Genomic DNA, 19,992 nt, shown 5'->3' with positions numbered 1-19,992 from the left:
TCTCCTGATTTAGAGATGTGTGCGGCAACTTTTCTTTTTCCCCTTCCAGAAAAATAAACCTCAGCACCTTTCATCATAAAATTATCACTTGTAATCTACTTGTGCTACCTTATCAGGGAACTTGTGCCCAGGAATATGTACCCCCAGTCTTTTGAAGAGGTATAAAGTCCAGTGGAATCCCAACCTGGCAGTACTAACATGGTCTTCACAGTGTTCTAAGGAAAGCCTACGCCTCTTTAAAGGGCAGCTTTGTACTTCTGTAGATGGCCAGCAAGACTCTCCTATCTCAAATATGTATTAGGTGTAGGTGTAATCTATCTTTACAGACAACTGCCACTGTTTACCACACCTGATTTAAAGTGGTGACCTCAACCTGACTTGAAACAGGTTACTTTCCATCTTGCAAATTGTTGGCATGGATTGTCAGGTACCCCTGTGTTGTTGCTTCAACCTTCTCTGGTCAAGTTTCATTTCTTCATTTGTACGCAGGAGGTTTTTCTGTGCCGTCTGCTGGCACATGTGAAAGGTTTTTGAGCCAGCGTGGACTATCCCTGTAAATACACCTGGTTTGGTGAAGCAGAGCATGGAATTACTGGCATGTGTGCTGGCCTGTGAAAAAGAAACCAAGGCTTGGTGTTGTGGGGGTGTGGTTCTAAGGCAGCAGCTCTTGTTCCAGGATCTCCATGCTGTGCTCCTCAGTGTCAACATGACCCATGCGCTCTGTCCTCACAGAAAGTGAAACTTAAGAAATGAAGCTTTGAGAGGCAGTACAAGCTTTGAAGAACTGACTTCAAATTTGGCTGGTAGAGTGAACAAGCGGGAGAAAGGTGCTTCAGGTGAGATGTTTCTGCTCTCAAGGGAGCATTTAACCAAGGGTGAGGGCATTGGACACAAGTGCCAGAAAATGCAAAATTTGGCATTTGGTTAGCTTATTTGAATCAGAGATCGGAACAGTACTATCTTCTGTTATGTATTTGACTGTGTACATTGGCACTTTTTCCTCCTAGGTTTAGATGGGTAAGAAGTCCTTTTACTTGCTCCTGCAATAAAAGCAAAAATATCAGGATTCTTGTTTTGGTATGACACAGGAAAATAATTTCTCCTTTGAGCACAGAATACAGTTTCAGTGATGTGACTATATTATGTTTATTGCGTGTTTTGTATCTTGTCATACTGATTGAGAAAATAGGCTCTCCTAGGGACTGTAATTGTCTCTACTCTGTTAGTTAACCATCCTTTCCATTCGTATTTGATTGGTTATTCTCCTTTCATCTCTCTGCTTCTGCAGTCTTCTCTCTTCATTTATTTCTCAGCATCAACCCCAATTCTGACTTCTCAGAGATTTCAGCCTCCTGTCCTACGCCTTTTCTAATATGGTTTGTGTTGTCCTAAGAACTTCCCATGCATGCCCAACAACGAAGCAGTCTTACTGGTTTTTGAGGCATCTTCTTTGCACAGTGCTTAATTTTGTGGAATTCAAATGTCAGTTCATTGTGGACTCATTACAGTTCTCCTGAAACAAACTCAGGTAACCATTGTGACCACTGATTTATTCTTGGTTCTTGCTTGGAAAATGAACTGTGTGGGCCATGGGTGATGAAATCATATATAAACAATGGGGCTTGTGCACAGTCTAAGATGATTCTTTTAGATACAGTGTAATCAGATGGCCTGCCTATGAGCTATATATTTGATATTTGAAGTTATAAAGGTTATAAACTTTAATGAGCAGCCAGTATGGTCATAATAATAGTGCTGTGAAATTCTTGTAGGGTGCAGTATGAATGTGAAAATAGTTCTTGTCATGGACGTCCAGTTTACTGCGAGTCTAAATCTGCCAAAATTGTCATGCATGCTGTCCTGCTTTTTAAGGTCTGTGCCCTGAACTTTGTGCAGAAAGTCCTGGTGTGAGTTGCTCAAAGTCTGCAGAGCTCCTGCAAGTTGTGGTCAGTCAATTACAGGATCAGAGCCTGGTTCATGGAACTTGCTATGACCATTAAACAGAACTAGGAACAACAGAAAATACTAAATGCTGTGCAATTCAGTAATGATACATTGTGATTACAGAAATTTTGGTTGTTTTTATAGATAGAAAACAAGAAATATCAAGGCAAAGTCAAAATTGTAGCAGCGGTCAAAGTATTAATTGGTTTCTGAAAATGAAATAAATTAACCTATTGAGCAAGTGCAACTTGGTTCTTCAAATCAGTTCTCTACTCAGAACTTCTGTTTAGTGTAGAAGAACTTCTCTCAAATAGAAAAGAACTTTAATCAAGTTAATATTCTTGCATTGCTGCTGTCCTGGTGATCTGGGGAACTCTGTTAATTCTTGCTCTTGAGAAAGATATACATGTGTTTAAAATCCAAGGTCTCCAGTTCATCTTTAGAACGTTTGAGGGAGGAAAATCAAGTGAACTGTCACACCAATGATTCACAACCCTCCCTCAAGAGGGTTTCTGAATTCCCACTCTCTCTCCTCTCTGAAAATGGAAAGAATGTAAAATATTTTTAATTTTGGTTAACTGTAGAGAAACTTCTCATGCATGCAACAAATGTGGAAAGCTGCTTAGAAAATTGTATGTGAATTCTTACTCCATGTTCATTCAGTAATGTATTTCCTTTTACACTCTTACTGTCACCCCAGCTTGAGAGTGTAGTTCCCCAAGACTTCAGCTGAAGTGTGCTTCTGTCTTTACACTCCTGGCTTTCAAACCTTGATCAGTGGCAGTTTGTAGTCCTTCAGGATAATGTTTGGTAGGCTTGTGCAGAGCGTGCTCGTATCTATTAAAAAAAATCTTTTCTCAAGGACTTAATCTAAAAACCTCAAAAAATTGCTCATGATCTCATGATACATCTCTTTTAGTTCTATTTATCATATTTGCAGCAAACTTGTTGGTTCGCATAATACTCTTTGGTGCCCTCGCATGTATCCCAAATTGCAACAGTTGCTTGGAACAGTTTACTAAGCTGGGTGAGAAATCAACTGGAACACGCTTGCCCTAGATTCATGCCCTCAAAGGAATATAATTAACACAGAGTTTAAAATTAAGTAAAATAAACCATTTATAAATAGACCTCTGTGAAGTGCCAGAACCTAAAGCATGATCTTACAGACTTGGAGTTGAGGGAGGTTCTGCTACTTGCATCAGTGAGGACAAGACAAGGTTGTTTGTCACATGAGTACTTACACAGTTAGTGCTGAATGTTCTTCTAGTATCCCTGTAAAGATGAGATAGCGCAAGACTTCGTTTCTGCTGGTGTAATTTACTGGCACCCGATTCAGCACTGCCTGATTTTTTTCGAGAACTCTTGCAACTTCCTCTTGCAACTTAAGAAAACTTCTCCAAGATTTGCAAACTTCCAGGAGGAACCAGATTCTGAGTAAGAGTGTTAGCCTGCATCAGCATGAATGATTTAACCCCAGATTTTCATCTGAGCTTAGAGTTCACTCGTAAATCCATATCCTGTACCCCAGTACAATGGCCTATGTTTCAGGAGGGTTCCTTTGTGTGTATGCAGTGATGTACAGCTAGTCAAACACAAAACAGTCTGCTGGAGAAGTAGGTCTTTATTTGCAGCTGAACTATATGCTGGCATGTGAAGAGGGTGAAAAAGGAAATCTGCTTTTCTTTTGTGAAAGTCAGGGCTTTAGACAGGTGCCCAAGGCATAGTATGATGCTGTTATAACAAGAATGCTACATTTAAGTTGCAAGTTTGGTCATGAGTACATCTCAGCATATAAATGTGGAGATGACAGCAGATGAAGAAGCCCTCTGAGCAATGGAGCAAAGTGGTAAATGCAGTGTGGTGCAAAGTAATATGATTTATAAAATGACTGGGGTAGTACAGAGTTAGGATCCATTGACACAGAAGTCATTCTGCACTAATTTATTCGTAACTATCTTAATGCATACTGAAAGCAGATTGTAGAATGCATAAAACCAGGCAAGGTTTATAATAATTCATTTGTTCCGTGGGAATATGGTTACCTGAATTTGAGAGAACGACAGCTAATATGTACTAATGATCTGGTCCCCCTTTCCCTCTTTTATTATACACACTGGAAACAGAAGATAAATCCAAAGGAGAAGTGGTATACTTTCTGTAAGGCCACTCCCAAAACCTTCATCAGGGCTTGTTGGCTGTGAATTTGCTCTTCTCCATTATGTTTTCATTGACATCTTGTGATAATTTCATGATCTTTGAGTTCTGTTTACAGTATAGCAATGGGTTTGAATTACAGGCACATCTCAAAGCAAGACCACATCTGCAAAGGACTTTTTATTGCCAACAACATCTTTAACTAGTGGAAGGCCACATTCATGAATAACCATCTTCTCCCTTTAGTCATAGTAGCTATTGATGATTCTCCCTAACACACGTCCTGTCAATACATTCGTTCAGGGATATGGAAGCTGAGCATTAGGCCGCCTTACTTGAATGAGATGAAGGTTTCAATTATCAGCTGCTGCCTGCAAATATACCTTCATGTGCACCTTTTTTTGGGGAGGACACACAGAGTGACAAATTTGAGTTGAAGAGCTAGTTGGGGTACAGCCTGGTAATGATATTGAAAAGACACCTTGATTTTCCCCAAACTCACTACATGTTAGCAAGCTGCTCACTTCATCCTGTGTTGTCTTCCGAGGCTCACTGAAACAGGGAGAAGCTAAATCTCATTTCTTTTTTGCGTATCACTTAGTAAATGCAGACATTGGGTACTGCACAGTAGCTCATGCAGGACCACTTGTTATTTGTAATTTGTTTGTGTCCCTGTGCCTTTGGTTTCATGTACATTGATGGGTATGTTGAAATCAACACTTGAGTAAGACCACCATGTGTATGAACTAGGCCTTTTGGACTAACATAGGAAGCCCTGTTGCGTGCCTCTCAGCTGGGCTTGTTTTGGGAGGCGAAGTGGGTGGGTGGGTGTGGGTGGATGTGAAGGAGAAGGGGAGAGCAAGGAGCTGTGTGAGTGCTGTTGGAGGTGAAGAAGGATAGGTCCCAGATCTGGGTTTTCCAAAGAAACTGTGTGAAGCTTGTCTTGCCCTTCTGTCACATCATGTGTTGTGACAGACTGGGCTACTCCTGGAGCTCTGTCTGACACCTTGTCATTTGTATGGGTCGTTTCTCATTTTCTTATGCCTCAGTGATTGCTCTAGTCATTAAAAAGGGAGGGGAGAAGGAGCCTTATACTACTGGCAGACATGGACATCTATAAAGCTCAGGGCAAATCTTAGACTACTGAAACTGTAGCACAATGCCATTATTGGCCAAAGTCATCAATTTAAAGGTGAAAAACCCATATGTTAGTCATAGATACACTCACTTTGGAATGTAGATATAACCCTTGGGTGTGCTAGCTAGAGTGGGACACTTGCTAATACTTAGGGAAAATGTTGATCCTCTTCAGTGTAGTGGTTTGGCCAAATTTTCATCTGGAAATGGAGATGCGGTTATATGGAGCTGCTGTTTGTCATTACTGAGGTTTTTTACCAGTAAAGAAAATGACATTTACACTTGCAGTTTGCATGACACTTTTAAGTCTGTAAAGTATTTTGGGAACCTTCCCTTTAAATTGGTTAATATGTTGGTACGGTTTTTCTCTGTTTCGTTTCGTATGATCCCTTTGAAGAATTTGATAGAAGTAATTATTCTGTTTTGTCAAATTAAGATGTAATTTGACCTTTCCCCCTATCTTCAAAAGGTATAGTACAGTGGAAAAAAGCTGAGGAAATGGAAGATGTGGTTGCCTGAGGGCTGGCAAAGTGAATTAATTCATTGTTGATATTGATTCAAAATTCTGGAGGATGCAGTTGAGGCAAATGATTGTAATAAAATGAAGCGAGTGTTATAAGGTCAGAAAACAGATGTTAGCTTAATGTAAGACGTGGTTTAAAATTAGTGCCAAAAATACTAGCTGCATGAATCTGGAACATTTTCATAATATATAAGGTCTATTATGCAACATTAACAAAATTGCAATCTTGTGTGGATTAACTTTCTTGTGTTTCGGTATTTTTCTTCAATTGAATAAACAAGGATCAGTAGTTTCTATAAATTATATTCTGTTTCATTTCAATGTAATGTTTTGTCTCAGAAATTTATTTTCATCCTTTTGCAAGCATAGCATTATTATTCTACGACGCTGACATTAGTTATTTTCAGTGGTGTTTTTTTTTTTATTTTTGTTTGGGTTGGTTTGTTGGGTTTTTTTTACACTGCCAAAATTCCTGTATGAAGCCAAGCTTTTAACAAATCTGGGCAAAATATGTCGTGGATTTATAGAAAAATAGAAGACGCTTCTTTCTTGGTCAAGTCCCCCACCCTTGTTAGAGCTACCTTTCATGTCATCAACTATGGTGATATTTATTATATATTTTATGCTAGTTTATGAGTTCCAGCAAAGATCATGTATCATTTAGCTGAGGACTGTATAAATTTATCCTCTCCTCAGAGACTTAAAGGCAAGGCAAGCAAAGGTTGGACTGTGGATTAGTGTCATTTGAATATAGAAAACTTTTTTACCTGAACTGATAGGTAGTTTTATCAAAGCACTCCTATCTCAAGGGCTGCAGAGGGAAGTACGTAATCCTCAAACCTCGCCTGACCACACCTGATTTCTGTACAGCTGTATTGGATCACTTCATACTTGGAAGCTTGAGATGTGATAACTGAAGTCACTTATTTTCCATTTAGTATAGCAATGTGTTGATTGGTGTTGGTTATTGAATAGCTAAAATGCCTGGTCTAGTAAGTAAAAAAAAAAAATAAATTAAAAAATAGGGGCGGTATAGAAGAAAAGGTTTTTCATTGTACAATGAGATTGTGCTGCTCAGAATGGGTCTGCCTTTCCCAGAAACACATCAATACAGCATCAATACAGTAACTCCGGGCATTTTATCTCACCAGAAGTTTCCTGTTCTTACATCAGATGTTAGGGGATTTTTTTACTGTATGATGTAATAAGACAGTCCACTTCCACTGTAGTCAGGTGGCAGGACACCTTTCTTCTTGCCTGTTGTAACTTTAATTTTAATTTAATAAATGTTTAAATTAGGAAGTGGACTTGAGTTATAAATATTGCAGAGTCCTACCCCTGATTTCAATATAAAGGCCAGTGTGGGAGAGGGAAACAGGACACCAAAGGGTCGAAGAATGGGCATGGGGAATGTCAGTGGGAACAGCAGCCAGCTTGGTAATGAGTTCAAGAAACTCATTTTCTTCAGAAAGTGTTCAGAAAACAATCTGCCAACCCAGACTGGTTTAGTTGGACTGAGATATTTGTGCAGTAACACTGGGAACCTGGGCTCTGAAGAGGAGGAGGAGAAATAGTGGGTGCGGGCCTTAAAACTGAATGTTGCAGAGAAAGTGGAAATGTGACTTATTTACAACTGTAGCAAGAATGCAAGTGTTGGAGAGCTTGAAGGTGATAGGGTGATACTTTCTGTGACTGATGTAGGAAAACCATAAAAAATAATCTGAAATAACATGGGCAAAGTAGAATTTGTCTTGGTCACAGCTGTGAAGGAAGAAGTTAGGAAAGAAGCTGAATAGGGTAGCGGTGCCTGTCTGCTGCACTTCCCCAAACTCCTGGCAGGACCACTCTCTGATGCCTAACGTTACATTAGCTTTACATTGAGACTTTTTTTTTTTAAAATACTTCATTTGCAATGAAAAAACAGGAGACTCCTTGTGATATTAGGAGGCATTAGAAACACACAAGTGGCTGAGAATATAACGCAGTAAGAATGGTCTGGCAGAATAATGGGGAGAAATTTAATGTGTATTAATAGGTAAGGCCAGGCCACTGGAGCTATGGAAGTCTGCTGTGACAACAGTTTGTCATTGTGAAAACTGAGACAAACCTGGATGTCTTAACAGATTGCAAGACTATTATAAAAGACTATTGTGTGATGAAAATGTAAAAATAATAAAATAATTTTAGGGATTTTATTGCCCAGAAATTGCAACATATTTCTGTAGATGGAAGAAATATTTATACTGTTTGCTGCAAGGCATTGCTGAAAGTCTTCTTACAACACCTGACCAACTCCAGCCTCCTGTCCTTAAGAGGGGTGTGTTCAAACTGAAACAGATGTGGAAAAGGGATAACCAGGTGAAATAGAAAAAACAGAGAGGGCTTGGTCTTTAAAGCCTAGAAAAGAAGCTGAAAGAGATGTGATTTCTTCCCAGTTGCCGGAGAGGCTGAAGGGCTAAATGCCATTATTGTCCCCAAAACGTGCTTAAGACTGGGAATTATGATACAGCTTCTAAGCCAAGTGGAGTGAGGTTCTGAAACCTTTCATCTGTAACTTTTTGTTCTTCACCACCACCACCTATTAGCCTGGCAAACTGGCTTCTGAGCTTGTACAATAGAATTGTGCTGCTCAGAATGGGTCTGCCTTTCCCAGAAGGTAATTTTTAGTCTTCTGCTCTAATCATGAGTGATAAACTAGATAGCTGTTATCTTGCTCTGATAGCGGTGCACCCTTGGAAAATTTGAGGGTTTTGCTTAAATGAGAATAAGTTTGAGGAAATCTCACAGTAACATGCTTGTTGCGTACTTTTCCACTACAGTAATATTTGCATTTTGATGGTTACACTGGGTATTAACTTGTTTCTTTTCTTTGCCTCTTTGTATAGATATGTATGCCAAAATATTATTTTAGTTTTGCCTCCTTTTCCTAAGAAAAGATTGAAGCAGCTAAAGAATTCTCTAAATTTCCTCCTTTTTTTAAAATGCTATCAGCTGGGCTACTGCATCTCACATCACGCGAACAATGGGAATCTACACTGGGCGAGTCTGTCATAGTGAAACACTGAGCAGATTTAGGCTATCCATGTTCCTCTTTACATACATTGCAGAGAGCACATGGTCATTTATGCCTGTACCCATGCCCCTGTGTGTGTGTATTTATATATCTGCTCATAAATATGTGTATCCTGTGAGGGGTAAATTCAGTTTGGGACACATAGAGATGATGCAATCTGGACCCAGAGAAATAAGCCAAATTAAAAAAGAAATTGAAGTACATGAGGTGAGGAGTGACTGAGACACATAACCATTTCAGCAGAAAGGCAAGGGAAGAACAAACTGCTTAAGTTCCCCTAGATGGTCTCCAGTGCAAAAACAAGATGTAGGAAGTGAAACAAGACCACAATGAAAGCTGACCCAGGATTTCTGTGTTTGCAAGAGTCTAGTTTGATAGGCATTCAGGACTTACAGTAATATTTAATGCATGTGTGTATATCTATAATATTATGTATAATATTATTAAATATATGTGCACACTTTTTATATATTATTCTATATATTTGTGATGAATTACAGGTATAAGAACAAGGCTGAACAAAATTAGAACCGATCATTTTTGAGACAGGCAAAGAATAGGAATCTACTTCTGTTCAGTTACTCTCCAGTTTAAATCTTTCACATTACTCCCAACCACAGATAATTTATTTTTGTCATTCTAACTCCGGTCTAGTAGCGCATCTTCACTGGCACAAATATGTACGGAGCAGTACTGATGAGTCTTTGCTGAGCTCCACTACCTCAAATGAAACTTCTCTGTGTTCCCGGGAGGTTGCTTTGCCATTCTGCAGCATGTGAGGAGGGGTCAGAACTGAACCCAGGTTTCCCAGGCCCCTCAGAGATGGTCCTCCTCATAGTCCTGCTAACAGAGGTATAGAAGGTGGCTGCAACCAACACTCGGGTACCACAGATGATGTGGAAGCAGACCAGCATAAAGTGAAAGTCGGTAGTAAAGGTTAAGAGAAATTCCTTAAATTTAAGGTTTTTCCCATTTTTTTTCATGGAATGGGAAACTCAAGCAGTTGGTTTAAGTGATGTAGACGGTTGGATGGGGTACAGAGAAAGCAGGTGCTTGTGTTCTCAGGCAGACAGGGTTTGTAATTCTTCCTCCTCAGCACTTCTAAGTTGATCACACTGAATTTGTTTGTTTATTGAGACACTTGACCTTGAGGGTAATCCTGAGAAGTCTCACATTCTCAGTTAATCAGGAGATCTGATAAAGGCAACGCTTCGTCACCTCTGGCTTTGTAACTTTTGAAGTAGCGGTGGACCAGCTGGTATTGAAGGCCAGGATGACATATCTGAAACAGAGGAGGGAAATGATATTATTTTCAATTTTTGAAAGAGATGCTGAAAAAGAAAGTTATGTACACCTCTGCTGTCTAAGCTGCTCTAAAGCCTAGAAACTTTAAGTTTTAAAGTTTAAATTCCAGGTTTAAAACCAGTTGTGTTCTGTGTATATACATAGGTGTGAACGATTGCTCCCTGATCTTTGATTCAGAAACTTAAATATAGAGCAGCGTTCAAGACTCAGGGTAATTTAGGGGTCTTGATTTCCCCCCCCCCCCCCTTTTTTCTTTATACTTCTTGATTTACTGTCTTTTATTTGTACTGCTAAGGAATGCCTTTTATATATATGCATGAGAAATTTTGTGGCTTAAGTCAAGAGTTTACTGCTTATAAACCTTGCAATTGCATACAAATTTATTTTATTTATGTACCTGTTAAAATACATATGTGTATATCTGTTAAAAGCCTAATCTACCCATAGAACTGGTGTTAGTATACATGATTACCGACCTTTTGAACGACAGACATTTATTTGATAAAATGAGAGTTGCTCGTATATTCAGTGTTGTAGTTCTAGTTCTCTTAGAAGTTATTTTATTATTGGAAAAGCCAAAGTTTAGTGTATTTTAGCTGCTTTATAAAGGTTTGCATTTTCTGCAAAAACTAATATTAAGCCACTCATGAAAAATCTGTGAGGATTTGAAAATCATTTTCATGAAAACATGACTTTGATCAAGGAAAGCCCAGACATTTCAGGTGGATTTTTAGGAAGTGGTTTCTAATGTGTACCATAAATAGTGTATGTAACAGAATCACAAGGAGAAGAATAGCTGTGAAAAATGAGATCATCTTTGTAGATGGTACAAAGGATAAGTGCTGGGAGGAAATGAAACCTCGAATGCTGCTGATGGTGGATGGACAGGTGATGGTCACAGGAAGCTTGACTGCTTGCAGAAGTGGTTCTTGTGTCTTTAGACACACAATGCTGCTGGTTATGTATCAAAAGGCAGATAAAGCAGTAGTATTTTGGGGATAGACAGCAGTTTTTAATCCTGGAAAAAAGGTTGCACTAGTTTCTGACCCCCGCCGCTAATCCATTTTGGAATTAAGACCCAAGTGCTGCTGTAGCAAAATGAAATAGGGGATTCAGAGTGAAAATTCAAGGCAAATACCTCTGTAGACATCAGAATTGGTGTCTGTGGAGCAACCTGCTGCAGAGTGTGATGGTTCTTATGGATACTGCTGTGGCTTTTCAAACGGTGCCTGAACTTAGATTCTTGTCACTACACTGCAGAGGGTAACTGAATTACCTGTCTTTCCCTCTTTGCCATGAAATACAGCATGCTGGTTGCTGGAAGAGCAGCTGTTACTTTTTTAGACACTTGTTTATAAAAGTTAGCAGCTATGGTACATAGTTTCTTTTAATTAAACGTTTATCTTTCATGTCTAGAGGTGTGGACAGGACACCAAATGAAAAGCATGGATAAAAAGTAGTGAATCCTGTATTGCAAAACTGTTGGAATGGGAAACATCTGAGCAGGGCCTGACAGTGATGCCTCTGATGTCTAAATTATTTTAATCTCCGATGAACAATTAACATAGTCTCATTTGTAACGATGCTGTGCTCTTTGGATTCTCTTGATATCTGCACAAAACGCTTTCTTGAAGCCCCTTGTGATATGGCCACAGAGCACTATGCAAATAAACATTTTACACTGAGTGAAATATTTTATTTATGCATGAGTGAACTTCCTTCCTTCAGATTTTCCTTAGGACTACTGTTATAAACTGAGAAAAGTGTACACTGAATACACATTTTGTATTTCAGAGCTTCTTTTTTGTATGGGTAATTTGCTAGGGTCAAACATTTGTGAACTTTGACAATGATACAGCATTTTGTATTTTGAAATCCATTACAATGTGTGTTGATTGAAACTTTCCCATCAGCGCCTGCTGTTTACACTGGCCCTATGAATCTTTACTTTGATACCACTCTCAAAACCCTGGGAAAGACCCGGATCAGATTTCAGTAAAAATGTGTAATACTGTACTGGAAGCAAATACCTCTGGCATTGCAGATGAACTGAGCAGGCATTGAGCAGAAGCTTTTGAAACCAAGACAGTTACATTTGCTTTGGGCACAGGACTGATCTTATGGAATTTTAAATGTGCAGTCTGGAACCCAGTGCGCACAGCTTTACAGAGGGCTAGCATGTACAGAAATATAAGTTCTTGTGGCCTTTGAAGAGTTCAAAAATCTTTCATTTCACAGTATCAAAAGAATGTGTGCTCATTGATCCAGTTTCTACTGCTTAAAAACTATTTTTCAGCTTTGTTTATGCTTTGTCTCCATTGTCTGCCTATACTTCTTTAGAAATAATGTAAGGTCAGAAAAATGAATGTTAAATTATGTATCATATACTTAACTATATTGATACATATTAAGTGTTTAACATTTGGTTTATGTTACTCCATATTATACATGTTTCTTTTGCAAGATTTAAGAGGCTTGTTTTATAAAGAAGCTAAAATTCTCAGGATGTGTCTATATCAGCATGTTAGATTGGTATCCCACTCCTGAAGCAGTTGCCCCCACTTGCTAGGCTGTAGTTCATGTTGTGGAGCAGAGTTGGAGTGGAAGAACGAGACTCCTTTCCGAAGATGCAGTGTGGGGCTTACCTTCAGGTAAACCCTTGCTATGGTCTTGCTCCTTACTGGATGTTCAGTCCTTGGAGCTATACTGGAGTGAATGGGGCAGTAACCCCCCTTGAAGCAGATATGGGCTTCAGCACCAGCTGTGGGGGCCATTTGCTAGTGTAGACCTAGCTAAGTCCTGTGAGGACCACGGGCTTTCATGTCCCTGAGGAAAAAAACCCAAAACCCAATGCTTCATGATGAGGCTCAGGATCTTCTCTTTGTTTGGTGCCATCACGGGTGTCATCTCACACATTGTATTTGTATGATTTCACAGATCATCAAGCAGGCTTCTGTGGGATTACGGGGTGGGGGTGCCCGCACATAGGCATTACTGAGCCATTGTTGTTACTGTCAGGAACAAATGCTAACCTTGAGTTTAACCGCACAACCTCACAGCAGGCTTAAGTTACAGCTGTTCATGTGCTTTAAGATGCAGGAAAAAATCGGAATAAAATTGCTTTTTTCTGAGTTTACACTGGCACTGGGCAAGCTGCAGTCTCTAAAGATATCTTCAGCATTCTTACAGCAATAGGGAAAGGGATTTTTGGCTGACAGCTTAGATCAAATTACAGATGTCCTCCACTTTAGCTGTTTATTCTGTAGAAGCAGAACTATTCAAGAGCAAAAAGGTTAGCACTTAGGTGGCTAAATACCTGATCTTGCAGATGCAGCAGGTAATTAAACACTGGGCTTCCTGATGTCTAGGGTGAACTTGCAAACACCAGCCTGCCTGTGGGTGTACAGAAATTTCCTAGGAACCATTAACTACAGAACAAGAATCATCTACATATCCACAATTATAAATAAAGAAAATATTTGTAAAAAAACTTTCTCGGTATTTTAAAACAAGTATGTAACCCATGTAAAGCTGAGAATTTGGAAAAATCTCCCAATGGGTATTTTCACAGACTAATGTTAAGCATTAAAGATGTTTGCTTCTAAGGGAAGACCCTGGCTGAAGGTGCCCCCCAGTGCCTTCAAATGAATATGGGAGCACTGAAATATTGGCACACAAGAAGAGAAAACTCTTCTCTGCCTCTATGGGATGGTGATGCCTGGTCAGTGCCTATTGATTTTCTGTACGATTCCTTTTATTTTTATTTCAAGAGAAGACGAGAAGGGGAGCAATGAGTTCTCATGCTGCTTTTAAACCAGTATCACAGTTCACTGCATCACTGCTGAAATCTTGTGGACACCCCATATTTGTTGGCAATAGGTGACAGATAATTTGCAGAAATGGTAGGAGAGGAGGTACTTTCCTCTCCTGTTCAGAAAAAAATGTTCAGCCCATGGATAGGAGAGTGCATCTGTCATTATGTGGCACTTCCTTAATGGCACGATGGGAGATTAAATGCAGGTGATGTGGGAAGTTAGGAACTGCATTGTGGGAGTGAGTGCTTGTGGCCTTGGTTTGTTGCTCTAGTCAGTTAGGATTATGATTATTATTGGTATGGCACAAAATTACATCTTAATATGAAACCAGACCGATCTGGCTAATTTTCCTACCTGCACAGGTAGGGTGTGCAAGGCACCACCCCACTGAAACAGTTGAGTCTACAAGTGCACACCTCTGCTACCTTAACTGTTTACTGTGATGATCTTTTATGTACTAGAGATGAAGGTACAAGTGAGATGTAGTGTAGGGTGTTACTGCCTGCTTTAGCTTCTGCAGCTGCATTTTAGTCAGTGCTGGTTTACTTGAGCCTGTATATGCACAGAGCTCTTATTTTAGGTTTTACATTGTTCTTCAAAGAACTGGCTTTAAAGATTAATTAGGGTGGAGAGGGCAGCGAGAGTGTGTGCCTGCAAGGGAAAACATGACTGTGAACCTAGCATTAAAGCACTGACCTGAAAGGAGGGAGAGGGGAAGGCAGGAGAGGTTTGAAAAGCATTCATAGTGGATTCTTCGAAGAGTAAGTATAATTACTGTCCTCTGAGGGAGGAAGATGGAGATAACGTTGTATGTCTGCCTGCTGAAGTACTACGTAATTACATCATGGGATTTAGCAGTCAGGTTCCAGTCATGTAGATGCTAACAGCTGTATCTCATCTGATTTAGCATGGATGCACATCCTGAGAGAGGGATCATCCTTCTAAATTGTATTGAAGAAGAAATACTTGTATGGTGATTTGCCATCACTGATACACACATCGGCTGTTTTAGACTGCTGTAACAGACCTGTTTGAACAAGGCGATTCATTACTGAAGGTCACAGTAGCAGCCTATCTACCATGGAGCTGGGACTGCCCAAGTCATCAGCCTCACGTGAGATGGGGATTTGAATCAAATGGAGCTCCCTGCTAGACAGGCATATGTAAAACGGAGCGGGGACATACAGGCATTGCTAACTCCAGCTGCAGTTCTCATCATTTGGACTGGAATTTTTTCCCACATCTTGCAAAGCAGCTTTTTCACTAAACCACACAGAAATCAGTTGTCACTACAGTTATTACGTTTTTCTTGTATCTATTCTGAAGCTCACAGAAGTATCAGAAAGATACAAGGGGGTTCAGGGGCGGGGGCAGATTGGGGAGAAAAAATGGTAAATCTGAAAATGTTGAAATGGTAAATAACTATTCTGAAATATTTACTTCATCTGTAGATGGAGACAAGAAATCATTTCTTTCATTTGCAGCAGAAAAGAGCTTTCAGCATGTGTTCCTAACCTTCAGTTGTTCTCCTCCTGAGCTATTGTGTATGGAAAGGAAGCACGTTTTTGCTGCATAGCCCAGATGACTGCATGGGAAATGGCTTGGTTTATGGCATAATGTTTTTGTTTAATACCTTTTTTATTCCAACAGGAAATATGGGATGTATAAAATCAAAAAGGAAAGAGAATCTGCATGGAGATGGGCTAGATGAGAAGAATGAACCAGTACGTAAAACTGAACGAACTATTTATGTGAGGGATCCAACGTCCAATAAACAGCAAAGGCCAGTAAGTAGATAGTCTCAGGGGAGAATTCCAGTAGCAAGATCAAAGCATGACTGGCATAACTTAAATTTCAATCCAAAGCACATGCATGGAGAAATTCAAATGATCATTAGTCCACAGCTGGGCTTTTAGTGTTGTGCAGTTCACCCTCAATAAATAAGTACTCAAAGAAATAAAAAATAAAAATTGGCGGTTTGTTACTTAATTATTTTATGTTTGTCATAGTTTTCTGCACAAAAACAGTAATCCTTGGCAACACTTGATTTAGATATAGCTATGCCTGTAGAAGAGTGCTAGGTGACTTTAGAAAACCTGAAGTAATTTAGATCTTTATGGGTCCTTATGGGTCCCGTCCTTATGGGTCCCTTCCAACTTGGGATCTTCTATGATGCTATGATGTGCAGACAGGTAGAATGGTGAAGAGGTTTCGATTGCATCTAAACACAAAACCTCATGGATGCAGCTGCAACTACTGCATTCAATTTCTGATGCAGTTGGGAGCATCATCTCTGGTTAACATTCTCTATGCTGCTAAAAGCATCAACCTAGGGTTTTTAATAGCTATGGGAACCAGGTGTTGATTATTCTGTTTAAAAAGGCTGAAGTAATCATGGGCAATTCTTTACCAGCTCCAGTCTACTTTCTTTTTTCTCAGTAAAGGCTACTCAACCTTGCACAAGGTGCGTAGGTAAGGACAGGAGCAGAGCGGAGGGTATCGAAGGGAGCAGGGCTGTGCGGCAGGAGGAACAAGCTAGTGGCAGTTCTGTGTGTGCTGCCTGGCATTAGAAAGGAAGGGTGCTGTGAAGGGGAATCCTGTCGGATACCAAGTTGGTTTGCTGTTTTGCAGACTGACTGGTACCTTTTCCCCCACCCTCTCTGCCGTGCTGAGGAAACCATATGTCCTGACCACCCTTACTCAGGGACCGTGCTCTCTGCGGGTGTGCACAACACCCTTCCCTCTCACCAGCTGACACAGTGGACTCAGCACACTCTCAGTCAATGTACACACGTCACAAACTACCATGATTTTTTTTTAATTACTCTTTCTTTTTTTCTTGCACGATCTTAGCAACATAACTGTGCTTGTAGTTCTTCAGTGTGACAGCTACATGTTAGTAACTGCCCTGCTAAAGTGCCCTGCCTAAAGCCTCATCAGCAGAAGTCACAAAGCTGTGAACTTCCTCCCCATGGCTTGCGTCACGCCTTCCCAACATCTGAGCTGCTCAATTAAAATTCTAGTGAGGACTGACTATATTTTATGTTGTAATTCACTTTTGAAGAATGGCAGGAAAAGATTGGAACATTTCCTTTTAATTTAAGACATATAAGATGATACCAAAGCAACGGAGTAATATGTGATTGTAATGTAAGTTTGTCACAAAGATCTAAAACTGCTTAATTAAAGACATATTTTATTGTAGGCAAATCCAGAAGCACAGCTTTTACCAGGACAGAGGTTTGCCAATGAAGGTACGTTTTCATAGGAATCATTGCTGCGTGGTATGCCCTGTCAGCCTGCAAAATAATGGAAACATGCCTTTGGCTTTCTACCTTTGTAGAAACAGAGGAGCATGGAGTCATTGTGATAGCTTTGTATCCCTACGATGGCATTCATGAAGATGACTTGTCCTTCAAAAAAGGAGAAAAAATGAAAGTTATTGAGGAGTAAGTATGACAGTACTGATTGTATTGTAGTTTTTCTTTGGGCTCACCTAATTCCCTTTACCATGTTTTCATATCCTACTCATAACACAAGAGTATGAATGATAAGAGAGTACATATGAAATACAACTGCATGTGGAAATTTTGGTAGGACTTGGCATCTGCCCTTGGTGACAGTAACCTTGATCTGATGGAGCCAATGGCTTCTTAGGGGGCTTGAGTTCAGAGGAAAGATGCTTCCTTTGTCTCCAGTGTGGGCAATGTTATCAGCACAATAGGACCCAAGTAATGCTTAATCATTTTTCTTTCCTGTGGATACTACTGTTGTTTCTATTTTCAGGCTGGGAGAATGGTGGAGAGCAAAATCTCTTACCACGAGGAAGGAAGGCTTCATTCCCAGCAACTACGTAGCAAAAGTAAACACCCTGGAAACAGAAGAGTAAGTTCTCCTAGGCTCTAGCAAACTTCTTCTTCACCCTGGTGGTGTATCCTTTGTGGTTGGGGGAGAGAAATAGTTCTGACTCTTTGAAATATTTTTCAGGTGGTTCTTCAAAGACATAACCCGAAAAGATGCGGAAAGACAACTCCTGGCTCCTGGAAATAGTCCTGGAGCTTTCCTTATCAGAGAAAGTGAAACATTAAAAGGTAAGCTTTGAGGTGGGTTACTTTGGAATTAATAATAGTTGAAGACTGTCTTCACCAAAATTGGCATCAGGTGGCACTGGGTGTGGAGTAGTCCCAGTGTGTCCTATTGTGTGAATTTTCTGCAGTTCTGTAGGAATGAGAAGGATCAGAAAATTACCAGGAAAAGGAGAGAAAAGAGTTACAGGTTAACACCCAAAGCTGAGATAGAAATAAAAGAAAAAAAGTGTGTGTGTGTGTGTGATTATACTGACAAGAAGCAGGAATGAAGGAAGTGAGAGGTCTTTTCTCCTCCTAACATTTGTGATTCCTTTACTGCAGAACACTTTTCACTGTAAATAGTAGATGCTGCATTTTATAGTCTTCTGTTATTGGGTCTGTATCCTTGCTACAAGTTTTAAAGTTTAGTTATTGCATAATGAGTGTTTACACTTCTGCACTACAGTGTGATTTTTTTGGCAAAAAGCTTTTTGCTTGAGGTTTGTGCTGTAGACAGAGCTCTTGGTACTGAAAAGCTTAGTGAAGTTTCCAGGCTCTTCAGCTGGAACTTTGAGAAGAGAATCTCAGGTTCTGCCCCAGCATCTGGACTCTGACGGCAGCCTGGCTGGATACTCTAGCACTGGATCCTCCAGAAGAAGATGCATGTATCCCTTCAGAGGATCATGTCTGTTCTCTCCTTGGGGTGGCTTTTCCGGCCCTAACAGATTCTTGATCAGGTAGCACTCTGTAATGGGCCCATATCATTATTTCTGTGCTCTCAGATAAGACTCCTAAATGAAGTTCTCGGAATAAGACTCTGAAATTCAACGTAGTCTGCTGAAAGTAAGGCAAAGTGCCCCCAAAACATTTTTTTTCTATCCCCTTCTGTCACTGGATCTGTGTGTGGGGAGAGAGACAGGGTGAGGTGGTTTCTTATCCTTTGAAAATGGATGACAAGAATCGTATGAGTAGAAGAAACAAAGAGCCCTGTAGTTAAGGGTAGATGCTGTGCTGCCCAGTCTCAAATCCCAGCTGAGGTTCGGCTTCCTTAGGACTGACAGGTCTGCTCTCCCTCCTGTATGTCTCAAGCCATCTCCAAACTATCCTTTTGCTGGCTGGCCCGCCACGTCCAGCATGTTTTTTTTTTTCCAAAACGCTGATCTCCAAATTTCAGCGTCTGCCGGAGTTGTGTGAGAGCCCTGCCCTTGCTTTCCCAGCCAGTTCCACTCGAGCTGGGGGCACTTTCTGCAGAAGTGGCCATTGGATGTGGAGCTGCCTGGATTATGGAACTCCTGAGTTTGTTGAATAAAACTGAAAAAGAAAATGTGATTGTAAGCATTTTGGTGACTGGTTCAGGACTGGCTGTTAGCTAACTTCCTCCTGTTGATTGCAAAACGCTTTTTGAGGAAATAAGGGAGTAAAAAAAAAACCAGATAAAAAGGTGATTTTGTTAGGCTCAGCTGTGTATGTGGTGGACACTGTAGACTTTTGCTATCTGTTAATGATCATTCTTTCTTTATCCACAGGCAGCTATTCTCTCTCCATAAGAGACTACGATCCACAACATGGCGATGTTATTAAGCACTACAAAATTAGGAGTCTAGACAATGGAGGATTTTACATCTCTCCAAGAATAACTTTTCCCACCATCAATGATATGATCAAACATTACCAAAGTAAGTTGAATCAGTTAGTGGTTTACTTAATAGAATGCGTCAGTATCTATCTTTTTTTTTTTTTTTTTTAAATAACCCAGGTATGCGTGTTATCAAAGATAAAGTAAAACTGGTTGGAACCCAAGTAATGCTGTTATCATAATCAGACCTAATGCTGCTTGCTCAGTGGCATACCATTGTGAAATAAAGAATAGTTTTAAAAACACTTCATCAAAGTTATGATGATGGGAAGCTATAGTAAGAATTGCCTGCACTGTAAATAAATTAATTCTGTATTTGAAAGTAAATTTGTATT

The 19,992-nt window shown here is 40.0% G+C and overlaps 1 protein-coding gene across 4 annotated transcripts in view; it reads left to right on the top strand.

Moving 5' to 3' along the window:
• Positions 1 to 19,992, top strand: part of LYN (LYN proto-oncogene, Src family tyrosine kinase) — a 53,444-nt gene that overhangs the window by 6,125 nt on the left and 27,327 nt on the right. For 2 of the 4 annotated variants that reach the window (XM_056332517.1, XM_056332519.1), the window contains exons 2-7: positions 15,605 to 15,678; positions 17,160 to 17,208; positions 17,298 to 17,403; positions 17,741 to 17,839; positions 17,942 to 18,045; positions 19,548 to 19,697. In XM_056332517.1, the coding sequence (XP_056188492.1) occupies positions 15,605 to 15,678; positions 17,160 to 17,208; positions 17,298 to 17,403; positions 17,741 to 17,839; positions 17,942 to 18,045; positions 19,548 to 19,697 (582 nt within the window). Of the gene's footprint in view, positions 1 to 15,604; positions 15,742 to 17,159; positions 17,209 to 17,297; positions 17,404 to 17,740; positions 17,840 to 17,941; positions 18,046 to 19,547; positions 19,698 to 19,992 lie in introns of all 4 variants that reach the window. The other 2 variants (XM_056332516.1, XM_056332518.1) reach the window with 1 other exon arrangement.

Source organism: Falco biarmicus, chromosome 3 (assembly GCF_023638135.1).
Source record: "Falco biarmicus isolate bFalBia1 chromosome 3, bFalBia1.pri, whole genome shotgun sequence".
Taxonomy (NCBI): Eukaryota; Metazoa; Chordata; class Aves; order Falconiformes; family Falconidae; genus Falco; species Falco biarmicus.
The sequence above is the reverse complement of the archived record's forward strand: the minus strand, read 5'-3'. Positions and strand labels throughout refer to the sequence as shown.